Genomic DNA, 12453 nt, shown 5'->3' on the forward strand with positions numbered 1-12453 from the left:
TCTCTGTGCGGCGGAACCCACACAAAACAACTTTACAGATTTGCACAAACGATAGTATTTATTTACCAATGGCGGCGGAGGTACGTACTCCTCTACGTGTTACGTATAGTCCTCTGATTGGTTATTTGCCCTAAACTATGTAAAACGTAATGTCCTCTGATTGGTTCATCGGGTCTTCATGTTAGGCATGTATATTACGGAAGCCACACAAAACAATTTAGCAGATTTTGGAATTCAGGCCACACAAAAGGCGCATCTTTTTAAAAGGCGCACCTTAATTTTTTGAGGAAATTAAAGGCTTTTAAGTGTGCCTTATGGTGCGGAAAATACGGTAAACAATTTTTCATTGCTTCAAATATCTGATTTGAACTGACTAATAGCGTATAAATGGAATGTTTTCGACTACGCGATCTGGATGCGTTTTTGTTTGTTTGCTATTTTAAAGTGTGGGGTCTGGAGGATAAGATAGGCTTAGAAACACTAGTAAATTATATGAAGGGGAAAAAAAGCACACAGGTACAGGTGTATTCTCAAGTTACACTATTAAATACACCACTGTCATCTTGGTCAGTTACATACATTTTGTTAGTTCTGAAAATCACTTAGTGTTGCTGTATTTTCACTTTGTAATGTAAAACAGTGCAATGCTTTCAGTGTGTGCAACTGATTTTTTGGAGGATCGGTGATATGCTAATACCAATAAGCATGGATATGAAATGCCCATGTTGTTTCATTTCTAGGTATGACAATGTTGTGTGCTCTTAGGGTGATCTGCAACTGTTACATATTGTAGTAACATCATGAACAAAGCCGCTGTAAAAAAACATGAGCCAATGGATGGTTAATAATTAGGAAGGATGAAAAGGAAATGTAATGGAGCAACCACTGTAAACGTTAACTGCCAAAGCCAAATTTTATCACATGACTTTTAACTGATTGTGTATCATTCGCTGATACACAACACCTCTACATACAAAAAGGAGTTGAATGAGAAGATGAGGGGTTGGAATGAAGCTTATTGGAAAATGTTAATATTGGTACCTGAAGGCATTAATAACATTCTTTCTTGAATAGAGGGGAACACTGTGGGGATAGCAAGAAGACAGGGAGTGAGGAACAATTCCCTGCTGGGGTGAATGTATCTCATTATCATTGCACTTGATGAACATTCACAACGATAACATTGAGCCAAGTAAAACGTAAGTATTACTTACCGATTTCTGTTGAAAGGCCGAGTGATTGTAACAGAACCAGATCCAGTTTTGTAGTGCCCAGAGCCATATCCATTCACAAAGCTACTGTTGGGAAAAGGTGCCTGTAGAGAAGAGGTATTTTATAAAAAATAAATATGTTTGCACAAGTTCCCAAGAAACAAATGTGCAACCGTAAAACAATGTGGATCGATCACGTGTCAGACTCTACTGGAATGAATATTCATATTGTCGCAGGAGAGTGTTTTACATATATCTAATATTAATGATTAAAATAAAAAAAAACAGTCCCCAAATAAACATTTACCGTACTTAGCAGTGACATTTGAACAATGCACTCACCCAGAATTTTAAATAAAGGCAGGACTCTAGGAGGTTTTAGTGCCTTCATGTGAAGACATTTCATGGACCAAATTAAATGATTAAAAATATCAATCTTCCGGTGCACTTCAATGAGTCATGGCCGTTTGTATATGAACGAGTATTAATTACAATTATGACAGTAGGGCACAGTGCAGTGTCACCGCATTTTCTATCCATCCAGCCATCCATTTTCTGAACCACTTATCCTCACTTGGGTGGCAAGCATGCAATAAAGTTGTTAGTTTTTGTCTGCACATATAGGAATGAAACTTTGTGCTGTTGCCTTTGTTTCTTGTTGTTTTTTTTGTGATGTGTTGTTTAACGTTACTATATGGTTTAGTATTTCAACAACTTTTTATTTTATAAACCATCTTATTTGTATTTGTTTAGTAAATGTTCACTAAATATGTGAATAAAAAACTTGCTGATGGACTATGAGGTTTATCAGAAGGGAATGGGTGTCCTACAGGCAATTATTCACAATTTACATGTTAGCACAAATTGCAGTAAGGAAATCCAGTGCTCCGATTCACACCGCCTGATCTCATGCATCTTTAACCCTCAGATCTCATAATCTCATGGGTCATTGGGTGGGAGTGAAGAGTCTGACTTTGGAAAGAAAAGGGGGTTAAGGGAATTGGGTAGGTAACTAGAGCGATAAAGAGGAATAAGGACCAAAGCCAGTTTCTTCACACCAGATTCCCTCCATGTGTCATGATTTCATCACCGGGTCTGGCATAAGTCACGACAATAAGTCTATTGTTGACCAAGCACTAGGGATGGGAATCTGTGGGTTCATATTTAGATGTACGGATTGTGAAAAATCTCAGGGCGGATCAGTATTCGATTGCTCAATACAATTTGATCCAAACAATGATTTAACATTTGTCAGGCAGCTGCTCAAACCCAAAAAGGGCCCCAATCTATCCAAATCTTCATAAATATATATATAAAAAAGACAGTGGCCTAGAATGTGTACAGTTGTGATTTCAGTTACTTTGTCTTATTAATTTCTGCCGTGTGCATGTTCGAGCTTATAAACATAGCTTTTACAGCTGCGTTTGTTTGAAATATTCTATAATTAAAGTTGAGTTGAGTGTGTGTGTGTGTGTGTGTGTGTGTGTGTGTGTGTGTGTGTGTGTGTGTGTGTGTGTGTGTGTGTGTGTGTGTGTGTGTGTGTGTGTGTGTGTGTGTGTGTGTGTGTGTGTGTGCGTGTGTGCGATATATCCCCTGGCAAAATTATAAAACTACAGCTCCTGGAAGATGATCATTTGGATGTTGATTTTAGGAGGAAAAAGGAAAATCACATTTGTTCCACAAAACATTTTTTATTCACAATTCCACCCAGCTGGCTTAAAAATTAAGAAAATTGTTGCAGTCCGTCACATTTTTAAGAACGAGTAGAAGGGCAAATATACGGAATTGCTCAATTCTATGGAAAAAAAATATGCAATCATTCATTCAGAAACAGAATAAAACACCCACTACACCTGTGGTGCTTTGTTGCACCACCTTTGGCTTTTATAGCAGTTTTTTTCCTCTCTCGCTCACGCTCTCTATCTCACATATTTCTCTCGACCTACCTACTGACCGACCTATCCTTGTTTTGTTTCTGTTTAAATGTTAAGAGTGGCTTTCCTTTGTCCGTTCTGCATGTACTTGTGGGTTTCTCATTCATAGAGGTCATTACTCTCTCTGGTCATTGAATCAATCGCAACTGGAGTGCTCTGTTACTATTTCCTATAGACTTCGTTCACAGGCATGGACTCCGGTCTCCACCTATTTGTACCTCATTTGTTTTGATGTGAATTTCTATTTCCAAAACATATTGCTTTAAATTTTTCACCCTGACGGCTTGATGTATTCCTTTGTCTACCATTACGGTTGGCCTTCACAACCTTCCCATATTGTTTGTACTTGGTCCAGATTTTAGACACTGCTGACTGAAATCCACCACTACCTTTTGCAACATTCTGGTGATGCTTTGTTTCCCCACCTTGTTTTAAGTTTCATAATGCTCTCCTTTTGTTTTATTTCAATCCACATGAAATAACACCTCCACAAGGTATGCACGTTAATATTGGTGAGTTGAAAAACTGGTGAGTAAATACATTGAATGTGATGCAGATGTTAGTTTCACAGCTAAAACAAATAAGCCAATTTATTAATTTTTCCTTGGAATTGAGCATTGTTTTCCTCTACTAATTAAAAAAAAAAAAAAGTGACTGACTGATAACCTTTTAGTTGTTAAAGCCAAATGGGTGGCAAGAATTGTTTAGTGGAACATCCATAATTTTCCCCTTTTCTTCAAAACTGAACACAGTCATTCTCCAGTAGCAGGGATTTCATTATTTTTTGCCAGGAGTTGTACTTCATGCAGCGTGTCTCACCAAAGGAGTTTCAAAGTATGGTGCAGGTGAATGGGCCCAGGTGGGGGGCACGATGCCGTAGACGGGGTACTGCTGCTGGGGGTAGACGTGCTGCATGTAGAGGGGGGAGCTGTACTGGGAGTGACTCTGAGTCTGCTGGGAGTAAAGGCTGCTGTCCATGCTACGGTAGCCATTCTTTGCAAAGAACGTGTTGATGGCTTTTATCCTGGCCTGTCAAGATGCAATGGAGAAAGGAAAAAAAAATAATAATAATAAATCTAGACCTTATTGTGACGACAAAAACAGCCTTTACTCACCATTATGGGTTTTCCCTGAAATGTTTTTACTTCCTCTCGCAGGTACTCATACGCCTGCGAATAGAGCAACATTGAAATAAATTGCTAATTGATGTACAATTACAATATACCGTTCAGCAAAGTAAAACATTTCGTTGTGCGATATTACCTCATTGTTTATATTCTTACGTTAAAGTGCGAGGTATTGGGTTAGCTCTGTTGTGCACTATGTATTCACTCCAACAAAGTATGATTTTAAGACTGACTTTAGACGCCCAACATTTACAGAGGAGCCTTAGCTAAATGTAGTAGTAGCATGTTTACGAGTGATGGGCAAGTACCAATATCTGTATCGGGCCGCTAATAACCTTATTTTAAGGATTTCGGGTCCTCATGGAGACTACCGATACCAACCACCGATACTTATGGGGAAGAAAAAAATTCTCCTTGGGAGTAGTTGGTGCTATACTGCAGCAGTTCGACAGAATGGTAAATCACCATCTGTGTTATAAAAAGAGAGCCTTCACAATTTTTTGTCATTAGAATGATCTTTATGTATCAAAACTACTAGAGGTATCGGTACTCCATAATGGTGAGTGCTCGATAGAGCATACTTACTCCCTAACAAACAAATGTGAGTTTTTCCTTGCCCTTCTGGGAGTTTAAGATCAGGGGATGTTTGAGAATAATTGTCAATTTTTGCACCTGTTGTCCTGAATGTTGTTAGCTACCTAAATGTTGTACAGAGGCCGAGATGTACCGGGGTCAAATTCCTTGTTTGGCATGCTCAAACTTGGCAAATAAAGAATGATTTGATTTGATTAATGTTTGATTCACCTGTATTTGTCTATGGAACCGCAAAATAACTACAGTTGTAAACAACATTGTACAATGCTCTCAAGTACAATGTACAGAGAAGTGTACATTTCGATGAGACAAGCACATATTTAAAAGGGTATTTTCTACAGGATTTTGTGATTTATTGAATTATTTGGGTTTATACATTTTATTGTTTGCTATACGAAACATTTTACGGATAATTGGAGAAGAAATATGAGAAAATTGCCATAAACATAATTAATTTTGGGGTAAAATAAAGAGGAAAAAAATATATATATTCACCTGCTGAGCATCAGTGTCGGACTGGAATGTGATGTACCAGTTGTTGTTGTGTGCAAATTCAACACTTATCACCTTCGGACAGTTGCCGTTGTTAAACAGCGACTCCACTTCCTTTAAAAAATAACAATAATAATGATAAAAAAAAGAAGGAAATGAGAAAAAATAAGGTAATGAGTGGGTGTCTTCCCATGTTGCAAATGCAAACCATCTTGGTTTCAGTTTTCTATTGTGAAGTGGCGTTTACCTCAACGGGTGTGGTCTCAGGGACCTCCCGCAGGATGATAATACACCGTTTGTGGTTGGGGCGCACTTTTTCTCCCTTCTCATCCACTTGTACCATGGGTGATGCTGAAGGAATATTTTCAACAACAACAACAACAACAACAAATAAAATCAAACGCTCCTATCCAAACATTTCAGCATAAATCAATGTAACATTCCACCTACATCTCAACACATCCAAAATGAGCTCCATGTCACTGGTGAGAACCTTGATGCCATCCATGCTGGCAATGGTCCAAATAGGGACAAACTGGTCACTGTCCATTTGGGACATCAGATACAGATCCTTTGAGAGGTTTTCTCTAAATGTTAACAAAGCATGAACATTTTTAATATTTAGATTGCTCCTAACTTATTGAATACCATCTATTTTGCAAATTAGGTCAGGGATTTCAACTCTTACCTTGAGAAATAAAACTCAAGTTCTTTTTTCAGAGACTCGCGTAAATTTTCTGTTGAGATAGGCTCATCTTCTGTTTTGGCATCTGCTGTAGAGCAAAAACAAATTGGAGCAATTACACATGAGGAGGGGTATAAAAGATGTGACGCATGTCATTTTGTAACATTGTTTCACGCCATGTATCAAACAGCTGATTGGCCATAAGAAGTTAACTTATAAGCCAGTCTGAAGAGAGTCCATTGTCCTTCTGGTCAAACTCAAATGCAACAATTGACTCAAATGAACGCCAAAGTAGGGCTGGGCAATTGATCGAAATGTAATTTAGCTTTTGGCTTTTCGCAATCTTAAAAACATTACAATAAAAAATGGTCCATGTGTTGGATGACACGGTGTGTGTTTGCAAGTTCCTATGTTGTGAAAGCACCCTGAATGCAACACGTTGCTTGTTCAGCAACCATGTGGCTTGTGTGTTATTCTGCTTTAAACTGTTTAATGACACTGTGGGTGACGTTTACTGTAAAGCTGAACACACAAGGGGGAAAGAAAAAAAGGATACATATTTTAAGTTTAAATACGACATACTTTCTTTAAGAATCACTGCTAGTGCTAATGTTAACAGTCAATACAAAATTCTATTGATGAATATTCACACACAAACGCTTCATGAAGCCATACTAAATACTTATTATAAATCAATTATTATAGCAACACTCAAGCACATGTTCATCCTCATCTGTAACAAACGAGTTACAACTCAACCATTCTCTTTATGAATGTGTGTACTCCAGCACCATAGTCTCTAAGCTTGGTTTATGCTTGACACATGTACGTACAGCACAGAGTTCGGCTGGCATCATTTTTGAAGTCTTTCATATTCTGCGCGGCTTGTCTACTGCATATGATGAAAAACACTTTACCACAATAGAAGTACAAAACAATGTTATTTTTATATTCAATAAACTATTGTTACAGTTTGGGGTGAATGTCTACATAAATTTAACATAAGTGGGGGGAAAAAATCGGGCACTAGAAAACAGCTCTTGCTCATCCACCACGTTTTCCGCACAAGCGCTTCAGCATGGTTTAGAATTTCAAATAATATTTAGTATTGATTAGGGTCAGACCAATTGATCGGGCCCGTTGATTCAATCGGCTGATTAAAACTCTTTACAAAATAATCACCATCAGCCCAAATTTGGCCAAATGTGGCGCCCGTGTCGTGAGTTTGACACCTGTGATCTAGATTGAGACTTGTGTGTGTGTGCGTGTGTGTGTGTGCGCGCGCGTGCGTGACAAACCTGAAGTCCCTGCACTGGTGAGCTCGGCAGGGGAAAAGGCCAATTCCGGAGGGTCCATTCCATTGACTGTAATCTCAGCTGCTGTGCTGCTTTCATCCGGTTTTGGGAATACCACAGTGTACGGCTTGCAACCAGCAGAAGACGGCTCAGCGTAACCTGGGAAAGGTTACATTCAGTCATGCGACTAATCAAGGCCTCGTCTTCATCCATTGTCTTGACCATTTTAGTTAATCCCATCATGGTCACCGAGTCTCTTGAGTGATTGTGGTACACCTCAAAGTGATCTAGCATTAACTAAAGCTTTTAGATTTCATACAGAACCCAGCAAATATTCAAACTGTCACTTTCATACATTTTGTATTTCTGAAGGGTAAATAAATGACATTGTGTCGGGCAGAAACTCTTTTTCACCAAACTCTAACTCCTGACCCGCATCCCCCTAAGATAAACCCATAAAACATTCTTAGCGTTGATGCTCCCTCTGTCTGACTACCAGATAAATATGTTCTTTGTCTTGGACCAGGCGACTGACCACATGCTACAAGTTTGAATCCGACTAGATCCAGCCAGATCATCACGTGCCATCGCCAAGAGCATGGTTCATCAGCGCAGGTGGGGAAGCGGGACATAATAAAAGGCAACTAGGACAGTTTATTGGTATGCATGGAATACACGCGATCCGTGCCAGAGATGTAAGCTCTGCAGGAACAAAAATGCCTGTTGCGGTTTTTCCTGCATTCAAAACTGTGGAGCAGTCACCACCAGCTAATTTTGTGGAGCCCCCAGCCAGAGAGATTGGTATCGCTCAGCGACGTGTAAAGTTCCAGCTGTGTTGATTGAATGATTGATGTCACTCTGCAGCGTTGTGCCACTAGGAAGGCGCCATATCAACAACAGTGCACCAAAAAGACCTTAAGCAACTATCGAGGAAGAAAGCTAAAATGTGTCTTTTTTCCACTTCTTCCAGATTTTCCCTAGTGGATAGTACAAACATTATTGCCTCAACATGACCTCAAGTTATTAGCGTAACGATAGCATTTTGCTTTTGGTGCTTGCAGCAGCAGCACCTTCAATATAAGGAAAGGTGGGACATTGGAATTGAACAAAGATTGACAGATGGATGACTTCAACTCACCATCGCTGAGGTCCGGAGAGGGCCAGTGGGGGCTGTTGGTCACCGCCTCACTGGGGGTCACAGGCATCTCCTGCCACACCTTGGCATTTGGGTTTAAACTGGTGCCTTTCGATGTGACCTTGAGAGTAGAAAGTTAAAGTTAAAGTCCCAATGATCATCGTCACACACACATCTGGGTGTGGTGAAATTTGTCCTCTGCATTTAACCCATCCCCATGTGATTTTGATCCATCCCCTGGGGGAGAGGGGAGCAGTGAGCAGCAGCGGTGCCGCGCTCGGGAATCATTTGGTGATCTAACCCCCCAATTCCAAAGAATCTCAATTATTAACTATGTACTGAACAAGTTCAATTTCAAAAATGAACTTTTTCCACACTGTTAACAGGAGTGTTTTTTTAAAACGCATTTCAAACATTTTAAATAAATGGTTCTCCAATTTCAAAAACATAATCGTGTAAATAATCGTGATTTCAATATTTTACAGAATAATCGTGATTATGATTTTTACCCATAATTGAGCAGCCCCAATGTGATGCACGACAAAACATTCCTGCAAGTGTGCAGTTTTTTAAGCTCTCTCTTTGTATTAGTTATACCGGCTCGGCAAGGCAAATGTGCAGATTAGAAGCAAATGTTCCCAATGTGGATAATGCACTGATAAAGCACTGCGGGGGGTTTTTCCACCGGTCTCCTCTTGAAATATGTTAATGATCACACCAGTTTCTCAGTCACAAGTTATTTTAGTCTATAATAGTCACTAGAGAAGTTAGAAAATCTTGTTAAATATAATGACGAATCGTTAAGTTGGCGATTGTGCTTTTGTAAACCACCTCAGCTAGATACAGTGGATAAACATGGAATTTATTTTAACTTAATTCAGTTAAGTTCGTGAGTACAATACTTAGGTTGAAATGTTAAAATAAAATGCCAATGTGTAGGGCAGGGGTGGGCAGGGGTGGTCAACTCGCAGCTCGCGAGCCATTTATGTGTGTGTTTTTTTGTGCGTGTTCACTTCGCTTGAGTCCAATATGGCACTTTCGTCAAACGCGCATGCGCATGAGGTGAAATTCCGCAAAGGGGGAGGGGCAAACCCATTCAAGGAAACAATTAGTATCAATTTCCCTCTCAAAATGGCAGGGGAGGAATGCACAGCTAAACAAAAATATGAAGACGAACACAGGACGTATTTAACAGAGTGGGAAAGTTTATATTTTTTTGTTGAACGCAATGGCAAGCCATTCTGCCTGATATGTCAAACGACATTAGCGCATTTCAAAGCTTCAAATCTTCAGCGCCACTTCAGCTCACTTCATGCTAAAAGTTGGACACTGAAAAGTCAGGCAGAAAAACAGGTACAGTTTTTCAAAAAAATTACGAAGCACTCAGAGACTGTCACGCTTCGATCGTATCAACTGGCTTGGAACATTGCACAGGCTAAAAAGCCATACAATGAAGGGAAGTTCGTTAAATAATGCCTCGGTGATGTTGTTGAAATCTCGTCTCCTGAAAACGACAAACTAAAATGAATGGTATCAGACATCCAACTAAAAGAATTGCTTCGAGTAGCAACAACAGAACACAAGCCATATTTGAAGAGGGTTGTTCAAGGCAAGGAATGCCAGAAGTCGCACGAAGCAACATGCATAGTAAGTGAAAAAAACCACTATTGTATATTATTATGTTTTTGTTTGTGGACTTTGTTGAACTGAGAGTTTGTGTGTGAGACAGTGCACGCAATGTTCATTGTTGAAAATGTGGTCTTTTGTCTGTGGTCTTAGTACTGTAGGAGTCAATTTCTGTCATTATCATGTTGGTGCATGACATGATGTGACAATAAATTTGGTTGAGCAGAGGTGTGTGTGTGTGTGTGTGTGTGTGTGTGTGTGTGTGTGTGTGTGTGTGTGTGTGTGTGTGTGTGTGTAAGAGGAAGGGATGGGGTGATGTTCATGTGTGCTAATGTGTATGATGTGGCTCTTAGTCTCTGACTGGTTGGCCACCCCTGATGTAGGGTCTTACATGGTAGTTATATTTAACTGGCATTAGGATTGAGAGGGGGCCCTTGGAAAAGTTCCTGCCCTGTAATGGGTCCCTGCTTTGCCAACCCTCAAACCATACCGTTGGGAAAACCCGCCGAGGTGTTATAGCTATTTTTTGATCCAACATATTAACACCATATCTCTGCATCGGATACTGTTGAAATAATAGAGGGATTATTCGAAGCTATATTAGCATCCCAAACAGGAACATTAGGAACATACGGTGCTAATATTGTACTAACTGTTTACTTCGAAATATATGAGCATGCATTCTGAAGTGCACAAAACACCATATCACCTTCTGTAAATAAGCACCCTTTATATGAACTAAATTACGAACAACGATAAACGGCGTAACTGTACTCGTTATCAGCCACCACCTGCAATAATACGTCCCTGCCCCCCACACCCCTGGGAGGGGCAAACCACCCCGGCCTGACATGAACAGCTGGTCACAAGAAAACACTTCTCAGGACGCCATTTAGCGACATTATAGATGTCGTCGCCCCCAGATTTGTCTCTAAGTGATGACAATGCGTGCCTCTGTGTCACAGAGTTAAGTGGAGTCTAGTCAGCTGACTGAGCTGCGCAGGCCGGGTCCTCGCTACGCATGTCACAGTTGCTAGCAGCCTAGCTTTAACCACGCTAGCGATTAAGCTAGCGGCAACGTTAGGGGGCGAGCAAGCGTTTTAACTCCAACGTGATAATAATCAAAGATGGGGGCATGCAAAGAGTCTGTGAATGCTTATCTGACCACATTGGGATCGAAAACAAACCCGACTATTATATACGCACAGTGGCTTCAGAACTTATTGGCTAATGATTAGTCAGCAAACGACTTAATGGACTTCCCGGTGGATAGCTAACATTTACTAGCTATTTGTCGAAACTTCTGTCAAAATTAACACTATTAAAAGTGTCAATTGACGGGACTGCTTGCGCATTGGAACCATTATCACGACCACAGCGAGACAGTGTTCGAACAGTTACAAGTACTAGGGGGGGGGGAAATCCAACAACCATTTTGTGACTTAAGAGTCTTTATCGGGTTAAATTTAGCTGTTAGCTAAAAATATGGCTCATCATGTAGAGGTCCCGGTGGGTCTCCGTGTCGCAACGCGCTACTTGGTTTAACCATCAGGCCTTACTCACCATGCCGCCCGACCCTCCCTCGTTCCTCGGCGGAGCTTCGTCCTCCCCGCCGGTCGTCGGTCCGGGATCAGCCTCCTCCTGCAGCAACGGCGGCACTCCGCTCTGGTCTGAACTCATCAGCCGTTCCTGACACACTTCCACCCCGTCGCGTTCTCCCAACCCCGCCGGCCTGCCTGGCGCTTGCCTCTCTGGCGGCCGCGATCACCAATCCGCCGGGTAGTCTGTCCCCAGTGCACGACTGGATTGGCCAGCAACGCTCGGAAACTAGCTCACCTCGTAAGCTAGCTAGCTAGCCGGCTAGCTGTTAAGCTCGGGACCTGGCGTTCTACGAATCAATGAAGCGGGCTAACGTTAGCTAGCTCAACGAGTCAAACCTGCCGCCTGTATTGCGATACAAATAAAACTAACAAACTGCAAGCACAACTGCAGCGTCCTCTGTCACTTTGTCACACAGCACGCCGCTCAACCGTGCACTGCAGACTGGGCGACCGGAGCGGACACTGGGGACACGCACCTTCCCTCGGCGCAGGGATACAGTCCGCCGACGTCCCGGCAACCACCGCGAGTTCTCGGTGACCTCTGCGACAACCGCTTCCGTTTCCGGTTTCACTTTTGTAATTTTACCTGCAACTGCTTTTCTTTTCAGTAACACGTCATTCATCATGAAAGACGGGTAAGGGTGAATGATTCATGTAACATGAATACACAGATATTCCCCTCAGTTACATCATCATAAACAAAGATTACACGATCAAGTAAATTTTACACACACATATACTATACTAATATAT

The 12453-nt window shown here is 41.1% G+C and overlaps 1 protein-coding gene across 5 annotated transcripts in view; it reads right to left on the reverse strand.

Moving 5' to 3' along the window:
- Positions 1-12242, reverse strand: part of larp4aa (La ribonucleoprotein 4Aa) — a 30775-nt gene extending 18533 nt beyond the window's left edge. For 2 of the 5 annotated variants that reach the window (XM_049754639.2, XM_049754638.2), the window contains exons 1-11: positions 11663-12242; positions 8477-8594; positions 7342-7497; positions 6047-6128; positions 5809-5945; positions 5606-5709; positions 5362-5472; positions 4261-4314; positions 3965-4174; positions 1215-1315; positions 1042-1083 (exon numbers count right to left, since the gene is read on the reverse strand). In XM_049754639.2, the coding sequence (XP_049610596.1) occupies positions 1042-1083; positions 1215-1315; positions 3965-4174; positions 4261-4314; positions 5362-5472; positions 5606-5709; positions 5809-5945; positions 6047-6128; positions 7342-7497; positions 8477-8594; positions 11663-11779 (1232 nt within the window). In that variant the 5' untranslated portion in view covers positions 11780-12242. Of the gene's footprint in view, positions 1-1041; positions 1084-1214; positions 1316-3964; positions 4175-4260; positions 4315-5361; positions 5473-5605; positions 5710-5808; positions 5946-6046; positions 6132-7341; positions 7498-8476; positions 8595-11662 lie in introns of all 5 variants that reach the window. The other 3 variants (XM_049754637.2, XM_049754636.2, XM_049754640.2) reach the window with 2 other exon arrangements.
- Positions 12243-12453: the final 211 nt, after the last annotated feature.

Source organism: Syngnathus scovelli, chromosome 2 (assembly GCF_024217435.2).
Source record: "Syngnathus scovelli strain Florida chromosome 2, RoL_Ssco_1.2, whole genome shotgun sequence".
Taxonomy (NCBI): Eukaryota; Metazoa; Chordata; class Actinopteri; order Syngnathiformes; family Syngnathidae; genus Syngnathus; species Syngnathus scovelli.